We start from the raw sequence: 27,403 nt of genomic DNA on the forward strand, positions 1-27,403 counted from the left end.
CAGTACATATACAGATCAAAGAGGTACAAGTTGCTATTATCTTTATTGTGTGTTATATTTTATTTGCCGACGTGGCTTGTAGACATCAACTGTAGGCTATACAAAACACTTCATCAGGTAAGTAGCAAATATGAAAAAAAACCTATTACACATAGACCATATTACCCATAGACGTAAGTCATACATACCACGTAATATTACAATAGGTACCCTGTAGTTATGAAATACTTAGAGAATAATTTTCCATATATTCTTACCCCCTTATTACCCCAAACTTAAAATATTATTCCCTTATAACTACAAGTACGTACTGTAGAGGTACTCTGTTGTTAAAAATAGGTACGCTGTAAATTCGGTTTAATTACGCGGTACTTTGCGGGTCGTAAAATAAAGTGTTACCCAGTTTTCCAGTCTATTTATGAGTATGGTGTGATCCGTGGTAAAGGCAGCACTAAGATCTAGTAGCACCAGCACTGATGTTTTACCTGAATCAGAGTTTAAGCGAATATCATTTATTATCTTTATGAGCACTGTCTCTGTGCTGTGATGCTGACGTAAACCAGATTGAAAATTGTGAATTTGAGAATAAGTTACGCCCTCTTTTTTGCCTATACATGTGAACGGTGTAATATCAAATCTTCACATACAGTGATGTAGATAATAGAGGTGAGTTTGAATGAGGCACTTTAGGAAGGCATGAATGAGAAAGCATATCTTTTTGGGTTTCAGACTTTAATCTCTATGACTTTACAGATCTTTATGCACAAACAGCTTTTAACACTCCAAAGACAAACATCAGATCTTGTGTAAATCACCCTGCTCTTATAAGAGCTTTAGTAAAAGAGCCTAATGTGTAGACAGACTACAGCATTCATAATGTAGTCTTGTTTGTGGGTTTGTGAGTTTATTGTTATTTATCTCGTGATTTTATAGGATGGTTACTGTGGGAAGTTTCAGTGTGATGAATTCTATCTGGAGACATCTGCAACTGTGCACTTTGTTCTGACAGCACAAGCTGCAATTCAAAACACAAAGGAGTTTGAGTCGGTGAGTGACTGATGTGTGCTTTTATATGACACACTGAAATAAAAACGTGCTGAATTCTTCATCTTATTCATGTAAAGACCAATGACATTAAATCGATCTCATTTGTTCAGTGGTTGATAATAGAGACGTAAAAAGATGTTTGATGTGTTTATGTAAAAGCATCTAAAATACTTTGAATAACTGATTTAATTGAGTCAATTTTTGTTGATTCTTTGATATGATCATGATTCAAATTTTTCACGACCAGTTTATCGTATTATTGTATTAGTATTTCACACGTCAAAGAGATCTTATTTGAACCTATCTTTGGGTTTTACTCATGTTTTGTAATGATCTGTTTGTTCTGCTGTAGAGATTTTCCTTTCACGACTTCAGTTATGTCTTTAACATCATTGCCCATCTGAACTACAACAGAAGCCACTACACCCAGATGACGACCGGTTTAAAGGTTAAAAGCATATCTCTGTTACAGTAATACAAACAGATCTGAGATCATTGTTACAGTGTCTCTCTCAAGTAGATGATGTGTAATGTCTCCAGCTTCTTTTAGTAATGTGTAGTTTTGTTGGGTTCAAATCTATATGAATGAGTAACATTATGTGGATGTTTATTATTGTCAATGCTCCTATATGGTGTGACATCATCTTATATGAACATGAGCTAATGAAACATGATCACTACAAGTCATTTCAGATGAAGGTAAATGTGTCACATTCAGGATATATCACCTTTCTGTGATGTTAACTGTTCATAATATTTCCTCTTTCTCTGTAGGACGACCCAAGTACATTTCAGGTGTGCAACATTTATTTATTTTAATCATAAATTATTTCACGGAAACTTCATGTCAACTAAGTACTAGTAGACTGTTAAGTGGTAGGGGTTAGAGTTAGTAGAATAAGGCTGCGTCTCAGCTCAGGCAATCGATACCACAAGCTGAGTGACGGCATCTTCTTTGTTTATGTCAACGCTTGTCTCTTTACGTAGCAGCCAGTGGTGGACGAATTACACAAGTCGTGTACTTGAGTAAAAGTAAAGATACCCAGGGTAAAATATTACTCAGGTAAAAGTAGAAGTAGCCTACTTGCTTAAAAATTTTACTTGAGTAAAAGTACAAAAGTTTCTGCCTCAAAATGTACTTAAGTACAAAAGTACTGTGATTTATTATGGCCGTATCATTTTTGTCACAAAACTCAAATTATGTGAAATAACTCTCTTGGCTAACCAATCAATTAATAGAGGGACATTAATAAATCAGACACTGATGTCTATTAAAATTATCATAAGCCTAAAACCTTAAAAACAAAAAATTTCCTTTAGCATCAAATGAAATAACAGGATTTGAGAGCAGTAAGTCTCATTTCAAGATTTATTTGTTAAATAATTTATCAGTTTAAGTGTAATAAAAACTTGACTTATGCACTGGTTCACAATAGTTTTGAAAACATTAAATACATAACGTTATCTAGAAATCAGTCTCACTTTCTTTGACAAATAAAACAAGCCTTACAGAATATAATTACAGAAACGTTTCATGTGCTTTAGCATGTCATATGTATATTGTAATACATAATTAAATGTATTTATATATTTTGGAAGCAAAACTTTTGAAAATATCAATCTCAGTTAATAGGGAGCACTCCAATCCACCTGCCTGTTTAAGCATCATACACTGCATGGCTAGTCAAAATGTCATTTATATTTTACAACAGTGTTGATAGTGATTAACTTAATTGTCATGTCAAAATAACAGAGCACTGAGCTTCAAATACAATGAACTTAAGTGAAACAGCCAACTATACGGCTTAAAATAGCTTCAGCCTGCATAGCTTAAAGTTAATTCATGATAACGTCGTATATATTTTAGCAACACAATTAACAGTTTTCTGCAAGCTACTGTTAAGATTGCTCATTTAAAAATATAACCAGAATAAAAATGGCTTACCTCTACGTGTTTCCTTAGATTTGAAAGAGTATTCTTTTAAAACGAAATAGCACAGTTTCAAGGCAGGCAGAGAAGACACGAAGGACTCGTTCTTTTATTCAAGGACTTAAAAAAAACTCGCGTAAATAAGGCCATTGTTGTTGTGACGGGTCAGCTATCTCCTCCGTTGTTTTTTAATGCAGTTTCATTCTCCAAACGATGCATTGGCTGGCTGCTGCACTCGCGTGACTCGCGTAGCTTACGTGAAACAGCGCGGCAACCAAAACAAGTTCAAGCACATGCTGTACCCTGATTGGTGGTTTGACGCATCACGTGTGCATCTTAGTTTTTTTTGTGCAGCTTTAGTTTGCCCAGTTACGTTTTTTATCCACTGATAAATAAAAAGGAACGACCGATTTTTTAAAATGTAGTGGAGTAAAAAGTAAGATATTTGACTTAAAAATGTAGTAAAGTAAAAGTAAAAGTCTCCCAAAATAAAAGTACTTGAGTAAAGTACAGATACGCGAAAAAACTACTTAAGTACAGTAACGAATTACATTTACTTCGTTACTGTCCACCACTGGTAGCAGCCAGTTAGCAACAATGGTGACGCCAACCGTAATCGAGTGGTGTCTCATTTTTTAGACAAACGATCTGTCTGACCCCTTCCCCTTCACTTTCGAGGGGCAAGGGGAAGACGAATACAAAGGGGAAGGGTAAGACAGAGAAATGAGATAAATGAGAAATGGCCCTAAGTTGACATGTAATTGCAAAGTTACTTTTAGTCAGTCAAATATTGAATTAAAGTCTTACCGCTGTTTGTATGCATGAAAATGAGGAAATGTTGTTGTTCTCTTGCACACAGACCACAGTCAGGGTGGAGTTTGTAGTTCTGCCCAGTCGATTGCTGATTATTTGCACGGGTGCTGGAGGCGGACTGATCTTACTCATTATCATATTAGTTGTACTGCTGAAGGTAAGAACTATCTGCAATCGTGATCTATCATCAGTCAATATCCAATCATTTTAAAGTTTCTGTGTCTCTGTGTGTAGGGTGGTTTCTTTAGGCGAAACCGTCCTGAGGAGTTGCTGACATATGTGTTTGAAAGCACACATGGGTCATTCCATGAAAATGGTGGCTTTCCTGTCCCAGCCCCAACCACCAGGAAAAACACTTAAAATTGTCAGATAATGACACAAAATATATGTGTTTTTGTTTTAATTGAAGTGTTTTATTATTAATAAAACAGATGTAAGACAGTTATATTGCAAACCATTTTTTTCTATATATTGTAGAACACGGTCAGTACCATGAAATTGGCTTGTCCCTCTGGTCAGGAGTCGTGGTTTAGTGACATATTTTGAGTTAAAAAAAATATATATTCTCTCTCTTTAAATGTCATAATACAAAGGGAAGTAGTACAGTTATTTAGAAGACTACTTAAAAAACTAAAATATCAACTAAATATTATAAATAATTTACAGGGAATACCTGTCCCCAAATTTCATGTCACTGGTGTTACAATTTATAAAAAACAACACTTTGAAAAAATCAACATCCTTGCCAACTTCTTCCTGGGTCAAACATTTATTGTAGGCATGGCTGTTTTGAAAAGCACATGGTGAGTGTGCTCTCTCTCCTCATCTTTTAGCAATTTGATAAATAATTTGATAATTTCATGCGAGGACTTAAGATGTGTCACTGGTGTTACTTACATATTATAACTTGCAAAATATTAAAAATATTTATTGCGACGTTTCGATCACAAGATCTTCCTCAGGCATATGAACATGATTATGGTATCACACAGTATTTAAAAAATACATAGACCAATCACATGAGACAGTAGTCACCGACACAGTATCGAACCTTCAATGACCAATCACACAACCTCAATATCATACACAAATCAGAAACAGTCTATAATGACAAGAGAAAAGCATCAAAAACAGTACATACTGCATGAAAAATTAGAATAAATAAGCATAATGCAAAATTCCATAAATAATTTTAAAAAACACCAATTTTTTTCAAGATTATAACATCACATTGAAAAGGGCTTCATCATTTAAACCAAGAGGCGATAATGTTTGTAGAGTGAAAATCCAAAATAATTCACGTCTCTGTAGGAGCATGTCAATGTCTCCGCCTCTCGGTGGCATAGTCACTTTTTCTATCCCACAAAAACTAAGAGAAGAGACATCATGACTCATGGCCATAAAGTGTGCCGCAACCGGGTAGTTAATGTCTTTTCTTCGAATAGAGCTCTTGTGTTCACTAATTCTTTTTTTCAATTGGCGCGTAGTTTTACCAACATAGCCCAAACTAGTGTGCGGGATATCCCTTTTTTATATATAAATATAATTTTTCAAATTGCATGATTAAAGGTGCAGTGTGTTACTTTTAGAAGGATCTCTTGACAGAAATGCAATATAATATTATATACATTATTTTATATAAACTACATTATCAAAGACCCTACATAATGAACTGTTATGTGTTTATTACCTTGGAATAAGCCATTTTTATCTACATACATTGCGGGTCCCCTTACATGGAAGTCGCCATTTTGTGCCACCATGTTTCTACAGTAGCCCTAAACGGACAAACTACTGTAAAGACCCCATTTTATCACTACTGTACAACAACGTGTTTGTCCTTTGGCGGCTACCGTAGCTTCTCTATGCGTTTCGGTGAATGGTGGACTGGGCCGTTGGTTGCAATTCACAATCTCACTGCTAGATGCCGCTAAAATCTACACACTGCACCTTTAAGTGATTTATTTACAATTTAAGAAGTGTAGTTTGAGCTACTGGGGCCGCAATCTTAGATATGCCATTGTGTCTGCAGATTTGTCACTGTTGTTATCGTCACTGGTGTTACTGTTGCTGCTTTCATAAGTAAGCATTTTAAGGATATCATCATTCAATTTTGATCACTCAACCTCAATTATTTCTAATAAGTATTTCTAATACATGCCTGTTTAAAGTAAATTATTATTAATCAGGACAATTTCTTAATATTACATTAACTTTTTCTGTCTTTGATTATGTATGCAAATAAAATAGTCAAAATACATTCTGGGAAGCCTGAATTGTCATCCAAAATATGGCCTCGTACACACTGCAAACTTTCGGGAGTGACAACCGCATTAAAATGCGGGAGTGAATCCCCTAAATGTTCGTTTCATGTCTGTACGGAACAAGACTCACTCCCGAAAATGCGATGATTGACACAGAGATAACCATAGCAACGTTCTGCCGTCTCGCGTGCTTATCACAGATTTGACCAAAATAATAACAGCATTGTGTTTTGCAATAAACCTCCATCTTGGCGTTGTGTATTTTATGCTTTTGTGAGGCTGCTTCACAGCACGGAGCGCGCGGTCTTGGTCCGGGTATCATTCGTTCATTTGTTTTTCGTTTCACATATGAAAACGAAAAAACGAGAAAACAACTCCTTTTTTCGTTATTTCGTTTTTTTAGAAAAACGAAAAAACGAAATTATGACTCGATTTTTGGTTTTCCGTTCGTGCACGGAAATCAGAAAAACCACTTGATATTTCGATTGCGTCCAGTGGGTGGTGCTAAATCTGATTGGCAGGATATGGGTTCATTGTTTTTCAAAATAAAAGTTTTTCCAACAATGTATTTGTTACCCTGTAAAATTATTGTCTATATATGCATGCTATTTGTCACCCAATTATTTGGCTTCACTGATTGAAAATAAATATTAAATTAGCCTAAATGTAAACATGTTCATGCATAGTTGTTAAATTTAAATGATACATTTATTCTTTGTTTTAGATTTTTTTATTTACTTAAATTCTTATGAATATTATAGTTTTTATAATGTCTCTTTGTTATTAATGGACTGTATGCACACACGATTTAGGGGGCAGGACTATGGAGGCTGGGGGCTTAAGTTTAGGCTTGGGCCATACTTACACTACAAACATTATGATGGAGTAGCACAAATTACACAAATTTTTTTGTATTTAAATATGGTTACTAGAACAAGTAATATGCAACATGCCTTTAGTCAAAGTTTAGTGGTAGGCTAGTACATCGTCATAATGCAATATCATTCAGAATGTGCTCAGTCGGTTAAGAGAAGATTAAAACTCTTATAAAGTCAAGACAAAACTATTTATATTTTTAAATTGTCATAGCTATCTGTCCTCTTATGTCAGATTCTTAAATTTGGTCAACAAATTCTATCAGAATTCAGAGACACGGTGTATGGCTATTATGACCAAATAAAATGTATCAATAAAATCAATTTTTGGATTGACACAGGCTGTTTAGATATGGCATGCGGATTTACACAGCATATTATAATTGTATAAAAAATATGTTAAGAGATTAATGTCTTTAATGTAAAAATTTAAATGTAGAAATATAAAAAGATTGGGAAAAACGTATACTTTTTAACTATGAAACTAACACCGCCAGTAGGTGGCGGAAAATCTCTTTTATCTAAACACCTACTGAAATTGAGCGGACTGAAAGAACACAAACTCTGTTCTTCTTTTTATACACATTTTGTTTCAATATTCCTGTTTCATTCATGAAGATCAGCACTGAAATTGCATCTAGGAGTTGCACCTACCTATGAGTAGCAAATATTTAACAGATGAAAAGTATTGAAAAGACAACCTCTACAGTGAATGGAGTGTCATCTGTCACGAGCGCGTCTGCGTGTTTGAAACGCAAAGCTATAAAGAATATGAATAAGTCTTTTCTTCACTCAACAAACACCCAGGGATAAAGTTTCATGTAGGCTCTGAGGAATGATAAGAAGTGTATTAGTCTTTATCATCTAATCGTAGACAAAACTGTAAAAAATTAATAGTTTAAATTTTATTAGGCCAAATGACAGAAACAAACCCGAGTGCCTACTACAATATACTTTATAACCTGTAAGATGACGAAAAATAATGTGATGTACCGTCCGAGACATAAAATAACGTAGCCTATTTAAAGCTTAAAGAGACGTTCTTACAATGCGGGTTTATATAAGAAAAACACTAACAAGTATTTAAATTAATTGGTTTTTATATTATTGTTTCATCTGCTTACCGGTAAATATGTTTTTTAAGGTTTGTATTGAACTTTTCGTTTGTACTGAACTGTTTTTTTTTATATATATCTTAATGCCTTATGGCTGCGCTGCGTAATACATCATTGTCTTTATGTTTTTTTTTAATGGGAAACACTTAAAGCGAAACTTTTATATGCTGGGCTCGTCTACTTGCATATAGCAGCATATTCTCTATAAGGTGTGTAATATTGCAATCTTAATGAATTGAGTCGCGTTCAATGGTATAATTGATGCACTTGCTGCCTGAGATAAAGACGAACATGACCCGAAACGATCTCCACCATCCGCTGGTCAAAAACATTTAATCTCCCTCTGAGTTTGTTTTCTATTAAAATGTTATGAATATAATGACACCTGTCTGGCCATATGTGAAACCAGTATCAACTTTGACAATGCCAGTGTTTAAACAGTGTTTTTATAATTTCATAAAAACCCATGAGGCCAAAAAATTATTTTCTCTGGACAAAATTATATTTTAAATATATGCTAAATAAGTTATTTTTTTTAGATTAAAACTATTTCATTTTAACCTTTTTAAAACTGTTATGTTTATAGGTTCGTAACATAAAGTTTTTCTTCCAATGCGACGTGAATATATTTCCTTGAATTCAAATATATGAAAGGCTAAATATATTTTTAATGCTTTAAAATGTATTTAATTGCGAAAAATATATTTTTGTAAACATATTTCAAAATATATTTCAGCAAATATATTTGTTGGTATTTTTTGTATATTTTGAAAAAAAAAAAAAATTATATATATATATATATATATATATATATATATATATATATATATATATATATATGCATATATATATATATATATATGCATATATATATATATATATGCATATATATATATATATATATATATATATATATATATGCATATATATATATATATGCATATATATATATATATATATATGCATATATATATATATATATATATATATATATGCATATATATGCAGAACACATTATGCCCAGTAAAACTAAGGGTTGTACGCTCCATTTTGGTTGTTTCGGGGAGGAGATGGGGCTTTATGATTTATGAATGGAATTTTGCACCGTTTCTGGAGTAGGCAACGCATGGCTTTATTAATCTGAAAACTTTTGTTCATACGCAAATTTTCCCTGCTTACGCACACTTTAAGCATGGAATCTACGTAAAGTTTTATACATGAGGCCACTGTTTTTTTTCTGTGCTTCCCTCCGTCTTTCAAACTACATCCTTTCAAACTCTAGCTGTGTCCCAATTCAAGGGCTGCAACCTTATAAGCATGCGACCTTAAAAGGTGAGAACTTTGTCTTTCAAGGTGGTAGCCTCAAAAGTTCGCGAAGAAAACAAAAATAAGACGGTCTAAACTCCGGAGGACTCATAATTGGCGTCACCTGCTGCACTCGCCCCCCACCGCGCCTGTCAGCAGGACACGACGGAGACGTTTCTGACTTATTAAAATAAATATGGAATAAGAAAAATATTAATTTATTTGAGAAAATATGACACGTTTATGTAGATTAAACTATTCAACAGTATATCAAATGAATCAACCTTAGAAATATACGCCACATAAAAAGAATAATATTAACACAAAACAGCCTAACTTATAATAGCCTACTAAATCAGTGACAATATTTTTTTTTTTCTAAATACACACTTTTATTTAATAAAGGTTTTAATTTTTGGTTTTAGAATATACAGCATAGACTGCTGCTGTGACAATCGGTCTTAAAATACGTCCTTAGAAGGTCGCAGCCTTTGAATTGGGACACAGCGATCGCGAAAAGACGCATGCGGCGTCTTTATACGCCTCGGCGTTTATCAAATTGCTAATTCGGCCACGATTAAAAAAAGTTTTGGCATGTCATTAGGGTGGCTCCAATGTTTTGTTTAAAGTGATGTAGCATATGAGTTAGCCTACATTTCATTTTTGTTGGTTTTTCTTCAGAAATACGCATTGACTGACCTACATACAAATTAACCATCAACCTATTGATTTTTATTGAAATGAGAGAGATTGTATTATTACTTCAAAGTAAAACTTTTTCAAATCCTTTAATTGCAATTATTTATTTTTAAAATAGTCCTATTTTTATTTTCCTTATTATTGTTATTATTCTTAAAGATATTAATTTTAAGTCTTTTATTCAAATGAAGAGGCACCGGTAAATGGACGTTCTCTGAAGGGAGGCTCACAAGCTGCGCTTCCCTTCATATTGGGCAAATTGAAATTGCGAATAGGCACACAGCCAAATCCCCGGTGTTAAATTACACCACAAATGTGACATTTCATACAAAAGTTCAATAAAGTTGCTGAGTAACGTTTATATAGGCTACATTCTGATTTCGATCCGTCCAAGAAAACAGAATAAACTGCAGATCCGCTGCGTCTCCGAGCAACACGCGTTTTTATCCTCAAAATATCTGAATTTTTGACAGAATCAGAAGAGTAAATGGTTCCAGAAGGCTACCCACAGTCGGCCACCCAGAGTCTACTTACAGTCAATTTCATTAGGTGTTTAGATAAGAGAGATTTTCCGCCACCTACTGGCGGTGTTAGTTTCATAGTTAAAAAGTATACGTTTTCCCCAATCTTTTTATATTTCTACATTTAAATTTTTACATTAAAAACATTAATCTCTTAACATAATTTATGCAATTATAATTTGCTGTGTAAATCCGCATGCCATATCTAAACAGCCTGTGTCAATCCAAAAATTGATTTTATTGATACTGACTTCCTTTTATTTGGTAATAATAGCCATACACCATGTCTTTGCATTCTGATTGAATTTTTTGACCAAATTTAAGAATCTGACATAAGAGGACAGATAGCTATGACAATTAAAAAATATATAGTTTTTGTCTTGACTTTATTAAAGTTTTGATCTTCTCTCAACCGAGTATGCACATCTGAATTATATTGAATTATAATGACGATATATTAGCCTACCACTAAACTTAGACTAAAATGAGTCCAAAAATACCAAAGAGACATTATAAAAACTATATTATTCATAAGAATTTAAGTAAATAAAAAAATCTAAAACAAAGAATTAATGTATAGTTTAAATTTGTATGATAACAACTATGCGTGAACATGTTTACATTTAAGCTATTTTAATATTTTTTTTCAATCATTGAAGCCAAATAATTGGGTGACAAACAGCATGCATTTATAGACAACAATTTTACAGGCTAACAAATACAGTGTTGGAAAAACTTTTATTTTGAAAAAACAATGAACGCATTTCCTGCTAATCAGATTTAGCACCACCCACTGGACACAATCGAAATATCAAGTGTTTTTTCTGATTTCCGAGCAAGAACGGGAAAACCAAAAATCGAGTCATAATTTCGTTTTTTCGTTTTTCTAAAAAAACGAAAAAACGAAAAAGGAGTTGTTTTCTTGTTTTTTCGTTTTCATATGTGAAACGAAAAACAAATGAACGAATGATACCCGGACCGGTCTTGCAGTGTTGCCAGGTCCTCGTCTTTTTTGTACGTAAATACCGTTTTGGTGCTTAACCGTTTATAGCTTTTGGCTCATGAAGCGATCAAGTTTTTGGTGTTAATAAAGCGTGAAGGGGCCGGTCCCAATATTTTGATCTTTGAGGTAAAGCATTTAGATTTATTTCGGTTTATTATTGGATTCTTCTTGTTTGCTGGTTTTTTTTAGTGCAAGATCTGGCAACACTAGTCAGCAAACGCTTGTGCCTCTTTCATTTTCTGAACCGCGCATACAGAAGACTTTTCCCCCTTCTAAGCATTTATTTTTTCAGAAGAGAGACCTGTCCTGTTTATGATGAACGTTTAAACACTTGATTAACTACTAGGCTAGTTGTTCAGTTCGGTTATGTACACACTGTGCAGAGTTTCTGTAAATGCGGTTGTCACTACCTGCATTTTGCGGGAGTTAATTCGGTTGTGGAATTCGGTTGTCAGTACCGTAAATTACTGAACTGTGTGTGTACAGAACAGGATTAAGCATTAAAAGGTGAAGTGACAACCGAATTAATATGCAGTGTGTACGGGACCTATATGTAACATCAGTGACAAAAAAAGCAGCACAAGCTTTTTTAATGTAATGTAGCACAATATTTTAATGTAATGTAGTAAAAATATAAAATTACATTAAGCTGTCATTTAAGTTGATTTATAATGTTAAGAGGTTAACTATTATCTGACTTTATTACACGGCTCTCTGGAATGCTTGATTCTGATTGGTCAGTTGAGACATTTGCAGGTTCGTTCTTTTCAAATAATAACCGCTCCAAAATAATAACGCATAGCCGGACTACTTGCACGAGTAAAATCGCTCCGCGCCAATAAAGATCAATAAAGATTACTGTCTGTTTGGCGCCATCTTGTGACAAACACTCGACAACCACGACAAGACACAGAGAGCTTACTGAGACTGAACTTGACAAAATAGAGCATGACAGCTACGAAGCCAACACACAAAAAAATACAGAATGGGCATTAAAACTTCTCAAAGACTGGCTAAAAGAGAAAAAATGGAGACAAGTATGAAGCAGAGGATCTTAATAAGGTATTACGATCATTGCATCTGTGCAAAGTTTCGCGGAAGGATAAAAATGTTAATTTAAAACAAATATGCCAATAAAATGTTTCAAATTCATATTCATGTCCAGTTTTTTTTCTTATGTGGCAAGTAGCCGTGTAATAAGCGGGATAATGTAGAGGCAGCCGGTAGTTATTGGGAAATAAGCCCCTTCAGTGTGATACAAGACCCTCCGCTTCCCGTCGGGTCCTGATCACTCTGTCGGGGCTTATTTCCAGATAACTACCGGCTGCCTCTACATTATCCCTTACATAAATTTTGGTATAAAAAAAGAATTCCATTTTTAAAAAGTTGCCTGTTCAAAAAGCCACCATTTTCATAGAATGACCCACATCAAGGTGATCCTCTCATGCACAACTTTGATGAAAATAGAGAGGAAACGATGGATGATGGAGAGAAAAAGAGCAGTGGTGGAGAGATGAACAGCCGTGATACAGAGAAGAAGACAGGTGATAAAGAAGAGTTTGATAGTAATGGAGCGATGCATGGAAGTGATGAAAAGCAGTGATAGAGAGATAAAGAGCAGTGATGTAGATAAGGGAAAGTGATGAAGGTCTAGATGATTAAAAGTGGTCTGACAAAAGAAAAACTTTTCTTCTGAAGGTCCAAATACAGAGGAGCCATAACAAACATTCTGATGAAATATGATGTGTCATGTAGGGTTTTGTGATGTTTTCAGTGCATATTTAGTTTAGTTTGCTTTCTTTCAAATTAACCAAATTTAATATTTTTAGGTTAAGAATTTGTTTAGTTTCATCATTTGTATATGTCAATGTTTAGTGTATTTGTGTGTGTTTAATACGTGTTAGTGTCTGTGTTTGTTTTAATAGCTGCTTTGTGTGAATATTTTGCGCTTAATATTAACATCAGTATTAATATCAGAAGCGTCAGTAATGTAGGGAATAATGCATTAGACAGGTGAGTTTGAATTTGACAGTTCCTCCAAAAGCAGGAGCTAGATTTATTAACCTGTATTAAGTTCAGAATATCTATGAACATCTTGATCTTGATAGATTTCAAGCAGATTTTTCCATATAATTTTTTCCTTATCATTTTCATTGTTTTATTTTTCTTTAATGTCATTTTATGCTATGATCTGTATATAACCTTTATTCTGAATATTATAGTTATATAAAAAAAACATGTTGAGGAGATCACGTGACCCTTCGGCAGCAATGCACGCATAGTTTTTCGCTCTGCTCACTTTGCCGAATTTACTTTAATCCTGTCAGTAAATTTTGAACTAACCTTTACAAAAACGTCATGAATACTTCATCAGTCAAGGACACGCGAAAGCGAGAGATCGAGCAATCGCCAATCAAGAAAAAATTCAAAGATTCTATCATCTTCAGGGACGATCTCGAGGCCGCCATTGCTAATGGCATTAACTCTTTCACCGCCAGCGTTTTTAAAAAAAGTTGCCAGCCAGCGCCAGCGTTTTTCATGATTTTCACCAAAGTTTAATGTCTTCCAGAAAATGTTCTTCTTTAAATAAATAAACATACAATATACCAAATGAAAGAACAGACCCTCTGCTTTCAAACAAAAAAAAACGAACGTTTCATCCTACCTTTAGTGGTTCTTTTGCAATCAGCTTTTGAATATGGGTAGGTTTTTGCAAAAACACCATATTTTGAGCAAAAAGCAAAAATAATTCCATTTTTGTGACGGACTTTTCATAGAGATCCCATTCAGAGCGATCTTTAAAACAGACACGGACATGCAGCAGCTTGCCATAGGGCAATACTTTTGGTTTTAAAAAGTTGCGGAAGGGTGCCACCTGGTGGATAATAGCGGTATAGAGGAAAGACGGAAAATCTCGTCATTGGCGGGGAAGCGTTTTCTCTTAATTGATGAGATATCTCGTCAATGGCGGGGAAAGAGTTAAGCAGGCACTGGAAGAACAACAACGTACACTGGATTAAGTTGTGACCACGGCGGTAAAAGACGCGGTAGACTCGATCTTAATCCCTGCATTACGCAATCTAAATGCAGAGATACAACTGACAAATCAATCTGTCGAAGTGATGAGAGAAGAACTTGGAAAGTTAGTTACCACCGAAAAACAGACCCGGGATCGGGTAGACTCCATTCAGGCGGCTGCACATGACGATAGACGATCTGTCACAAACTTGAAAAAGCAACTAGAACAACTCACGGATAAGATGACGGACATCGAGGACAGAAGCAGGAGAAAGAATGTTCGACTGGTAGGCCTACCGTAAAGAGTGGAGGGCTCTGATGCAGCTGGTTTTCCAAAGAGCTAGCCTCTCCAAATGGATCCCATCATTGAAGGGCCGAGATATTGAGATTGATCAAGCTCATCTAGTGTATGGTGGAAAAGGAGACAACTCCGGGCGCACGCAAACTCTCATTTTCCGTCTCCTGAGGTGGCAGGATAGGTCAGCAAGCCTAATGGGAGCTCGGCAGGCGCATCCGGTAAAATTCTCACAGGACAATGTCACTTTACTTTCCTGACTTAAGTCCGATTACAACGGCGAAGAGAAAGAGCTTCAATCCTTTCCTGAAGAAAATGACAGCGCTGGGTCTACAGCCTTTTCTCCTCTATCCGGCAACGATCAAGCTACAACACAATGGTGAAGTGCTAATGTTCGACTCTCCCCTAAAAGCGGAGGATTTCGTCACTGCGTTGCCACAGACAAAGACTTATGCAGCAGCCTTATGGAGCAATGGGAACACAGAATCGACACCCTCTAATGTTACCTCTGGGGCTCAGCAAAAGAACCCCGAAGACCGGGATGCCGGCGATCTAAATAGCCCAGGCGAAGACAGCAGTAATAAAGGAGACATGGATACTTATTTATCTCTTACTTTAATGAACCTATGCGCAATAACCCGTTGACTGGTAAGACCGATGATATTATCGGGGTTTTGGAGAGTATGTTTGATAATTGATAACTAAGTTTGGCTCAGTGGGCCTGCGTGGGGTTATGGCTTGCATTGAAGTTGACTGGCCACGCTTCAATATTTGTTTTGTTTTTTGGCAGACCTACATGTTTGCATGTGTATTACTGTGTGGTCTGCTCTGTTTGTTACATATAGTTACTATTATAACTGTTATTATTCTTTTTTTTCTTGTTTCTTACATGTTTGGTTACACCCCTGGCAACAGACACTAATGCCTTTATTTAATCTTAATACTGTGAAAAGGACATTTTTTTTTTCAAACGAACTTGGAACACCTGTCAATATGCCTGTGTTACTTAAAGGAGCGGTGAATCAAATACTCAATTTTAACTTGATAATTTGTTATATAAGAGGTCATCATACTTAAATGAACATCCTCTAAGTTTCAGAACTGAAAACGTCCGTGCTACTGAAATATAACCGTTTTTGGCACCAAGCCAGTAAAACAAGCCAGTGTGGAATTCGGAAATCTATGACGTCAAAGTAGAATTGAAGCATCGCCCCATAGCCAAATACAAGGACCACTTTTGTAGCCCCGCCCACAGCTTCGTGTGACACACGTGTGTCTCAACAAGTAAATATGTCTTTAAAGATTGACAAATGTAACCAAAATGACTTTTAAATACATTTTTTCTGAGAGACTTTTATTTTGACGCGGTGATCTGTTATGATCGACTGGAAACGCATTTTCGGTTGTGGAAGAACCGCGTGGGAACAACACAGAAGCTAAATTCTTTAATTCGGAGGCTTGGAACATAACATTAAATGCGTGGAAGAAGTTTGCTTTTGAAGAAGTTCCAGCTCGTGTGGGGAGTGTTTGTTAACTTTGTGTACACGGATTCATTTGTAAAGAAGTCGATGCTGGATTTGCAGAGAGACTGTGATTAAAAGCACCACTTACATTGGATCTGACAACAATGACTCAGCAGTATAATACACAGTAAGACCAGGGGCGTCAGTTTGTGTTGAAAAGTGGTGGGGACAAAGGATCAGATGAAAAAACATTACAGCAGGACTGGAAAAATATTGAATAACGGCGCATCAAAAATGGGCATAGTGTAGGCCGGTCAACAACACAAAAATACTCAGCATAAAACCCTCAACAATGTCGACTGCACATAATAGTCCCTACAACACCAGATGATGAAGTCAATGATTACAATAAAAATTCATTATATATGTAAGAGAAAACACACTAAGCACACAACGCAACATATGTGACCCTGGACCACAAACCAGTCGTACACTGCAAAAAATGATTTTCAAGAAAAAAAATTCTTTGTATTTTTGTCTTGTTTTCAGTAAAAATATCTCAACATTCTTAAATGAAGATGCTTTTTCTTGATGAGCAAAATGACCTAAGAAAATAGGTCTAGTTTTTAGACCAAAAATACCAAATGTAAGTGATTTTGTGCATAAAACAAGCAAAAAAATCTTGACCAATTTTCTTAAACACTAAATTCAAGAAAAATTAAAGAAAAAATTGCTTAGCCCATTGGCAGATTTTTTTGCTTGTTTTATGCACAAAATCACTTAAATTTGATATTTTTGTTCTAAAAACTAGACTTATTTTCTTGGGTTGCTTTGCTCATCAAGAAAAAAGCATCTTAATTTAAGAATTTTTAGATATTTTTACTGAAAACGAAACAAAAATACTAATAATTTTTTTCTTGAAAATCTGACTTTCTTTCTTAGTATTTTTGTCTTGTTTTTAGTAGAAATATCTAAAAATTCTTAAATCAAGATGTATTTTCTTGATGAGCAAAATGACGTAAGAAAATAAGTCAAATTTTTAGACAAAAACTATACAATTTAAGTGAATTTGTGCCTAAAACAAGCAAAAATATCTGCCAATGAATGAGAAAAATTAGCTTAAATTAAGTGTTTAAGAAAAAAGAAATCTTATTTTTAGATTTTTGTCTCACCCCATTGGAAGATATTTTTTGCTTGTTTTAATCACAAATTCACTTAAATTGTATAGTTTTGTCTAATTTTTTTTTTAGATATTTCTACTGAAAACAAGACAAAAATACTAAGTACGAAAGTCATTTTTGCAGTGTAAGTCACACAGGTATTGTATGATTTTTCAGAACATTTTAACCAAATGCTTTCATAAAGTGGTGGGGACAAAATCAGCCATTTCAAAAAGTGGTGGGGACATGTCCCCAGCGTCCCCAGTGTAAATGACACCTATGAGTAAGACATTTTACTTTATTTAAGTTACTGCGTTTCACTATTGCTTAAGAGATCGCTTGATATGTCCTGTTGTAACATCCGTGTCTAAACACGTTTGTTTGACACTTTTAATTTACTAAAAACATTAAACGATTAATAAAGGTACAACACTTAACAATACGACTGTAATTTAAAGGTAGAAATATACAAAGTTAGTTATAAGGAAGGATTTATCAGCCGCAGTTTAGATTCTGATGCCCGTTTACTGTGTTGTATAAGGTAATTTAGGCGAGTTACGTTGAAAGGTCAAACACTCAACAAAGCTTATTTTTTATCATATAGGCTAACTGTGGTATTTAACATTACGTGAATGTAAAAGCAACATCACAAGCACAATCGAAATATACAAAGTTATTGATAAGGATTTATTAGCCGCAGTTTAGATTCTGATGCGCGCTTACTGTGTTGTATACGGTAATTTAGTCACGTCGAGTTTTGTTTCTACTTTAATATACGTATTGTCATTTATGTGTATCATCTTTAGCACCCAGAATCTTTTGTGGCTCAAACATATTTGTGTTCGGCTGCTATTTTCATCACATTAATGTTTTTAAAACATTTGCCCACATGTAATGACGGGGAATGAAGCCATCCAATCATAGCAGTGGGTGTTTACGTCCAGGTCTTCAATGCGGCCCGCCCCTTCAAACGAACCATTTCTCCAGAGAGCCACTAATCCATGTTACAAAATAGCCTATTACTTATTGCTTTTGATGTTTTTGAATGTAATAACCACGCGGACATCATAAGTAGACATCAGGCAACAGTATAAAACAATAAAATCGACAAATTCACCGCCCCTTTAATGAAACTATTTTTATTTCCTTGCCAACTACGTACATTTCCAGCTTTATAAATATACAATGCAGACTTTACATATCTTATTACTAAATGTGAATGGCCTAAACTCGGCTGTTAAGCGTACCCGTGTACTTGAATATCTACATCACAATGCGGTATCATGTGCCCTTATACAGGAGACACATTTAAAACAATGTGATGTGACGCGCTTTCAAAACAAACATTACAAATTGGTTGCTTCCTCCTGCGCCCTTAATAAAACTAAAGGGGTACTTATATTAGTCAACAGAAAACTCAATTTACTATTAAACACATTGGGAATGACAACGAGGGTAGATGTGGTTTTATCCGTTGTAATATGAACAATGACAGATGAGCATTGGTTTCCATTTATTGCCCAAACGAGACTGATAAACATTTCTTTGCAAATATTTCCAATATCCTACTTGAACAGATTGACTGCCCTTTAGTGGTGAGAGGTGACTTCAATACTGTCTTAAATCCCACGCTAGACAAATCTCTCCCGGATTCAATGGCAAATTCATCCTCCAAACTGTTGAATAGATTCATTAGAGACTTAAATATAACCGATCTTTGGCGAATTCAGAATCCTACACTTAAAGATTTCACTTTCTTTTCAAATAGACACAAGACTTTCTCTAGGATAGACTATATATTTTTAGCCCAACCTTAGTTACATGCGAAACCTCCATAGTTATATTACCAATTTTACTCTCAGATCACTCAGCTGTTTTATGTAAAGTTCACCTTTCCAGTATTAAGACAAAGGCCCCTAGGTGGCGCTTCAACACATCACTGCTAAATAATCTGGCATTTATAAATTCATTGAAAGATCACACAAAGGAATTTCTTGACCCTAATATGCAATGTGGTGTGGATTCTCAAATATTATGGGAAACCACTAAATGTGCCATACGGGGGTTTTGTATTTCATTTTCGTCTAATCTTGCCAAAGCTAAAACTTATCAGCTTACACAAACAGAAAACAAAATTGAAGCACTACAAAAATTGCAAAAGCAGAATTTTACAGATGATCAAAACACATTATTAACCTCCCTGAAAGAGGAATATAATATACTATCACAATCAAAAGCAGAGTTCATTTTACATAGAATTTGGCAGAAGTACTATTTGGAACTTTGGGATCTCGTAGGATCACTTATGCTTGACTCATTTAACCATGCGATTGAGCATGGCACATTTCACAGGGATCAAAACACATCGCTGATCTCTCTGCTATTAAAAAAAGAAAAAGACCCTTTAGATTGCTCCAGCTACAGACCTATCTCACTTATCCCTTGTGATCTGAAGATATATGCTAAAGTTCTTGCTTCTCGTATGGACAAAGTAATTAATTCCTTAATCAGTGAGGACCAAACAGGTTTTATCAGGGGACGTCATGCCTCAGACAATATGCGTCGACTTCTTCATGTATTGGACTTTGCAGATTCTCATACCAATCCTTGTGCAGTTTTCTCGCTTGATGCGGAAAAAGCCTTTGACAGGCCGGAATGGAACTATATGTGGGCTGTGTGATAAAAACTCTTTATAATGCACCTGCTGCTTCAGTTTTGACAGGAAACGTTATCTCTCCCTCCTTCCCTCTACAACGAGGAACACGGCAGGGATGCCCACTCTCCCCTTTATTGTTTTGTCTATCCCTTGAACCACTAGCACAAGGTATTAGGAAATCCAAAGCAGTACCAATTAAAATTTATGACCACAATTACATTATTTCATTATATGCTGATGATTATCCTGTATTTAGACAACTTCGATATCTCTGTACCCTATATAATTAAGGAATTTGATTTTTTTCAGTAGTTTATCAGGCTATAAGATAAATTGGACTAAATCTGCCCTACTTCCAATTAATAATGTTAAAATAGCCCCCCCCCCCCCATTTATTCCTATTAAGGATTTGTTTACATATCTGGGTATAACTATATAAAAATATTCATAAGATAGCCAGAGACAACTTTAATAATATGCTAAGTAAGATTAAAAATGATATACAAAGATGTAATGATCTTAAAATCTCTCTCCAAGGTAGAATTTCTACGGTTAAAATGAAACTACTACCCCGACTTAATTTCTTGTTCTTTATGTTGCCACTTTCTCCCCCTTTAAATTACTTTAAAAACATCAAATCTACAATATCTCGTTTCATTTGGAATGACAGAAACCCTAGAATTAAACCCGCCACATTACAACATCCTATATTTTTAGGGGGACTGGCGGTTCCAAATTTTGAACTATATTATTGGTCGTTCCAGCTCAGGGCTCTTCATAATTGGATAAATCCTCAATCCAAAGTGTCATGGAGAGTAATTGAGTCTGATAAAGTTAAACCACATAGATTAGAGGATATTTTATTTACTGGGACAGGGAAAAAAGCAGATAAGTACAAGTTCTGTCTTATTGTTGCAAATCAGGATCTGGAAAAGAGTTGAACGTCTGCTGGGGAAACCTATTAAATTCTGTGACAAGACACCCTTATGGCACAATTTTAACTTCTTACAGGGGAACTGTCCATTTGTGCAACCCTCATGGTCTGCACTCGGCATAAACACAATTGGGGATCTATATGACAGCAAGGGCCTCAGCTCACTTCAGGACTTGAGAACTAAGTTCTGTTTACCAGCATCCTCATACTTTGTTTTTTTTTCAACTACGATCCGCTCTGAAAACATATGGAGTTCCATGGGGATCAAGCATCTCCCCTCATCCTATGTGGAATTTGATTGCCCCATCTTCTGGTCCGCCATCCGTATCGATTATATATAATAAACTTAATGATCACTGTGCAAAACCTCTCTCTATTAAGTCTATTTGGAAATCGTGAATTGTCTAACTAACATTACTGTTGACTGGGAGAGGGTATGGTCCAATCTTAATCTAACATCTAAAAATCTAGCACATCGTCTCATTCACTTCAAATCTATTCATAGAGCATATATCACTCCCTATAAGAGGTACAGAATGAAGCTAGAACCGACGTATGACTGTCATATATGTGGCACTGCAGTTGCAGGCACTTTTCTACATATGTACTGGGAGTGTCCAGTTGTTTCCAGTATATGGACTTATGTAAACTCCACTTTGTCCCTTTTATTAGGATTTGACCTTATTCCCCAGGTCTGTGTCTTCTCAATGATGATTCTGGCTCAAATCTAAATTTAACACAGAAAAAAAATGCTTTTTGCTGGCTTTACCTCTGCCAAAAAAACTATAATACAGAACTGGTTTACCCCTTACATGTATAAAGAAAAATTTGGGTTTCAGAATCTTCTTCAAATAGCAACGTGTTAATGTACAAAACCTTCTACAATTAATTCCTGGAACTGTATCTCTTCCAAACTATTGGATCATATGAAAAGAATGTAATGGTCCTGTAATCACCAAGATGTTTAATTATGTGCATTATTTGTTTTATTTCTTAAATTTTTTTACTTTTCACTCTGACTTTAAACTGTGAAATATTATGTCTGTTGCTCCCCCCTCCCTTTATATTATTTTGACTTTAATTTTGTATGTCTGTATTATTTAGTTATATTTGAAAAATAAATAAAAGTTTTGATTAAAAAAAGTCCTTCACAAAAATTAATTATCTCAGCTTTTTGCTCAAAATTGGGTGTTTTTGAAGAAACCTACTCATATTTGAGAGGTGATAAAAAAGAGAACTAATGAAGGTAGGATGAAACGTTTTTTTTTTTTTTTTTTTGAAAGCAGAGGGTCAAATCTTTCATTTGAGATATTATTTGTATATATATTTAAAGAAAAACATTTTCTAGAAGGCATTAAACTTTTGTGAAAATCATGATTGTCATGCTGGTGCTGGCTGGTAACTTTTTTTAAAAACACTGGTGTTGAAAGAGCTAACCATTTTGAAAAATTTAGCAACATACCTACTACAAGCAATTCAGGAGAACCAAACTTTTTGACTTCATTAACTCCCTCAAGCACAACTTTTGGATGTCTTTTAGAGGGTCTATGCCGCGAACTTTGCATATTTTTGAGAATCCAATGTTTGAAGCTGATCATAATAACTGGTCATTATTACCCACGTGAACACGACTCTCTTCCTCAATGGAACGTCAGAGCTTTGTTTTCCAGGGACCGAAACTAATCGCGACACTCGCGTCTCCTGGAAATCCTGTTTATTTCAACAAATCAAAAGACGCCTTCGACATTCCCACAAGGTTTCCAAGTGTACGATAAACATCAGACGTTTCCAAGTGGTGCTCGCTGCAGAGCCAAAAGGGTGGAGCTCCAGCTCCCCCTCGCTGGACCTAGTGCAGGCAAATCCCACACTTTCACTTTCTTTGTACATCAACAGTAATGAGACGTGATAGTATTATTACACATTTAAAATGTGTAAAAATCCAGCCTCTGGATAACCTACCATTGGCTGCAGCACCTCCTTCAACCCCAGCATCACCCCCTCTATTTCCCACATCAGCATCACCACCTCCATCCCCAGCATCAGCATCACCACCTTTATTTCGCCCGGACACTGGAACATGTCTGTACTGATTTTGAGGTACAGATTTTTAACTTCTTGCTTGTAAACTTTTTCAATATCTGTAGTGGAGTATTAAAAAAGAACGCAGTGCACAGCACACAAATAACCCACTAAGGGTCAGTTAAGTAAACCAAGTGCACGTTTTTAACAAAACTATAAACAAACACAAAGACTTAACTTAAAAAAAAAAACAATCACTAGATGTGACAGCTACAGTGGGTATAGAAAAGAATCACCCCCCTTTAAAATAATCACACTTTGTTGCTTTGCAGCCTGATTTGAAGACAGACAAAAACGATTTTTATTTAATTCAGCTGTATTTACAACTTATAACATCCAAGTGAAAGATATAATACCAACTTGTCAGGAAAAAAAAAATACAAAATAAAAAACAGAATCACTGAGTTGGAAAAAGGATCACCCCCTCCTAAAAATGACTTGTAAACCCTACCAGGTGTAGTTAAATCACCTTCTCAATAGCACACAAAGCCAATTGACTTTCAACAGCTGTGGTCATTTTGATTAGCTCAGCATGAAACAAGCTTTCCTGAAGCATTTCAGTCCTTGGTAGTGCAACTGAAGAAAACAATCAACTATGGGTGGCAAGGCATTGTCAAAAGATCTCCGGGATAAAGTTGTGGAGAGGCACAAGTCAGGAGATGGATACAAAAACATCTCAAAGGCTTTATCAGTGCCTAGAAGCACAGTGAAGTCTATTATTAAGAAGTGGAAGGTATTTGGTACAACACAGACCCTCCCTGCGTCAGGAAGTCGCTCCAAACTGTATGAAAGAGCCAGGAGGAAACTGGTCAGAGAGGCTGCCAAGAGGCCTACAGCAACTCTGAAGCAGTTGCAGGAATTCATGACAAAGACTGGTGTGCATGTGACAACAATGTGGCTTGTATGGGAGGGTTGCAAGAAAAAAGCCACTCCTCAAGAAAGGCCAAATGCAGTCACGACTGAGCTTTGCCAAAACGCACCTTGAAGATTCTAAGGCCACGTGGAAAAAGGTGTTATGGTCAGATGAGACTAAAATTGAATTATTTGGCCTCAACGCCAAACGATATGTCTGGCGAAAATCCAATACAGCTCACCATCCAAATAAAACCATCCCTACAGTAAAGCATGGAAGTGGTAATATCATGTTATGGGGTTGTTTCTCTGCAGCAGGGACTGGAGAACTTGTCAGGATAGAAGGAAAAATGGATGGGGCAAAATATCGTCAAATTCTTGAGAAAAATCTGCTGCTCTCTGCCAGAAAGTTGTCAATGGGAAGAAGATTTACCTTCCAACATGACAATGACCCAAAGCACACAGCAAAACTGACCACACAGTGGTTGAAGGACAAAAAGGTGAATGTCCTTTCATGGCCTAGTCAGAGCCCAGACTTAAACCCCATTGAAAATTTGTGGAATGACTTGAAGACAGCAGTCCACAAACGGTCACCATCAAATTTAACTGAATTGGAGCGGTTCTGCAAAGAAGAGTGGTCAAATATTGCAACGTCTAGATGTGCAAAGTTAGTAGAGACATATCCCAACAGACTAAAGGCTGTAATTAAAGCAAAAGGTGGCTCAACAAAATACTGAAACAAGGGGGTGATTCTTTTTCCAACTCAGTGATTATGTTTTTTTATTATTTAATTTTTTTCTGATATGTTGGATTTAAATCTTTCACTTGGATGATATAAGTTACACTGAGTAAATACAGCTGAATGAAACAAAAACTGTGTCTGTCTTCAATTCAGGCTGCAAAGCAACAAAATGTGCTTATTTTAAAGGGGGGTGATTCTTTTCTATACCCACTGTATATACTGTCAGAATCCTGCCGGATCCTGTTGGTATTTAGATCTAGTTAGCATGGCAGGGTTCTGACAGTACATATGTTCTATGTGGGAAATGTGTGGTTGTAGTATTGGTTTATTCCGACCACGCATTTCCCGGGTCTCGTCACTTTTTCCCCGATCCCTTACTCGTGATTATTTTCAGGTGTATGTAATTTACTTTCTCCCTATTTAAGAGTCCTTGTGTTTGTTGTCCAGTGCACGTTCGTCTTGTCCCATGCCCTGTCTCATGCCCTGTCTCATGCCCTGTCTCATGCCCTGTCTCATGCCCTGTCTCATGCCCTGTCTCATGCCCTGTCTCATGCCCTGTCTCATGCCCTGTCTCATGCCCTGTCTCATGCCCTGTCTCATGCCCTGTCTCATGCCCTGTCTCATGCCCTGTCTCATGCCCTGTCGGTTCCAGTAAGTTTTGTATATATCTAAGTCTTGATCTGTTTATTGTGTTGAAAGTTATTGTTAGTTTTTGTTAAGTTTAGTGTTAGTTTAGTGTTGTCTTCCCTTGTCTTGTTTTGCCCCCTCGTGGGTTTTGTTTTCCTGTTTTTCCCCTGTTTTGTAATAAATTCCTTTTTGTTACGTCCGCATCTGGGTTCGTGTTTTGTGTTACCCTATTCCTGACATATACTGTATTAATTGTATATAGTCTAATTGTGTTGTCTATAATTAACAAGGTGCACCTCTACAGCTAGGAGGAATTGATTGTGGGGTATTTATGTTGATGGTAAGTGGTCTTATATTTGCTGTACACGTCTCTCTGTGTACTAAACACAGCATTTGTTAATATTGTTGTTTTATTTGCACTCTTATGTTATGACTGTGAGAACACATAACAAAATAAACAATTAAGATTTTCGATTGCTATCTTTTATCAGTCTAACACACCTATAATCATGAAGTGGTGGTGCTCAGTTCATTTAGACATTTCCTCTGACAAAGTATGATATTGATATCTATACTAATAAAACCTCCATTCTGTGCATTTCCAGTTTGCAGACAATATGTACAGCAATGCATGCCTAAAAAACTTCTAATGTTTGTCTCCCCACATTCAAGTCCCACAACTACTCACTCAGGAAGTAACACATGCAGATAACATGAAATTCCTTCCACCGAGTCAGATGTCATGGAGATCACCCAGACACCAAAAGTAGATGTATGTAGAGGGAATGTTTATGTACTGATTGACTAATTTAATTTGTTAATGTGTGTATTAACTTTTCCTGTTTTATGAATTTGTTTATGAGCAGCACATCATTATTAATTATATTATTGGAATTCTTATATAGCACACAGGACTCAGCAGTGATGAGAAACATTCAGCTGACCTGTGAGTGGGTAAAGGAGACCACTTGTTGGGAAGATGAGCTGCAAAAGATCTAAAGGATGATGCCCTGTTGGCTTTAACATTGTGGGACAATGGACCATGTTTTATGAGGGTGAAAGGAATGAAGAAGAAATGTCGACTCCCTTCCCTTTTACACTTTAGAGAAGAGCAGGAGATATATAGAGGGGTTGCAAGTTTACAAACATTGCAGGGTGCGCGCGCAACCAAGGGGCAGAAAGACCGATTGGTGAGCTGATCTGCTACTGCAACAACCTTAATTATTGAAGCGTTCTTTAATGTTTGTACATAAATAAGACTTGATTTTAGTTGTATCTGTTTTTCTGTCTTTATTTTTGCAGTGTTACTGTGATACATGTATGAATTATAATTTTATAATTATAATGCTAGTAACGTAATAGTCGCATCTACTGGTATGTTAACATCAGGCACCCAGCACTGACTCTGTTGGTACTATTTTCCACGCAAAAATTCCTTGGCATTTTGACTTACAGACACCGCTACTAGCATACAACACAATGCACGTCTCTTCTTTCTGCCCCTCGGTTGCGCGCGCAACCAGTTAGTGACGTCGCCGTGCAACCCGTCTATGAAACAAAAGAGTTATCTGTGGGTTTTGTTTACACAACTCTGTCTTGTGAATCTACTAGTGGGGATAGACTAATGTAAATATTGATTTTTTTTTTATTGGTTTTGTAAAATACCATTAAACTTTTGGGTGAACTGTGAAGTGATGTGTTCTTGAAATAAATGTATAATATTTAGTATTGTATCTTCTTATACCATTAAAGTGTTGTGTTTTTGAAATATTCACGATATTATTTTATATCTTATTATTATAACATTTTATTTAGACTTAAGATTTCTTTTATGTTAGATGCACATTTTGCTAAATTTGGGTTAAAAGAAACCAAAAAATCCACTTGTCGGACTGCTGAGTATGTGACTATTAAATTACATTAATCTTCTCCAAAAATAGTTGAAGCAAATGCCTCACTACTGTGAGAAGTCACATGGTTGGTTTTAGACTACTTGTCTGCTTAA

General features: G+C 35.7%; 1 protein-coding gene across 3 annotated transcripts in view; it reads left to right on the forward strand.

Moving 5' to 3' along the window:
- The window catches only part of LOC135770805 (integrin alpha-M-like), a 164,361-nt gene that overhangs the window by 39,368 nt on the left and 97,590 nt on the right, over positions 1-27,403 (forward strand). The window contains exons 27-31 of one of the 3 annotated variants that reach the window (XM_065280616.1): positions 934-1,047; positions 1,400-1,495; positions 1,822-1,842; positions 3,837-3,947; positions 4,025-4,235. The exons of 1 other annotated variant lie outside the window; for it this stretch is intronic. In XM_065280616.1, the coding sequence (XP_065136688.1) occupies positions 934-1,047; positions 1,400-1,495; positions 1,822-1,842; positions 3,837-3,947; positions 4,025-4,150 (468 nt within the window). In that variant the 3' untranslated portion in view covers positions 4,151-4,235. Of the gene's footprint in view, positions 1-933; positions 1,048-1,399; positions 1,747-1,821; positions 1,843-3,836; positions 3,948-4,024; positions 4,236-27,403 lie in introns of those variants that run through there. One more of the 3 variants, XR_010542774.1, reaches the window with a different exon arrangement.

This window comes from Paramisgurnus dabryanus, chromosome 8, assembly GCF_030506205.2.
Source record: "Paramisgurnus dabryanus chromosome 8, PD_genome_1.1, whole genome shotgun sequence".
NCBI lineage: Eukaryota > Metazoa > Chordata > Actinopteri > Cypriniformes > Cobitidae > Paramisgurnus > Paramisgurnus dabryanus.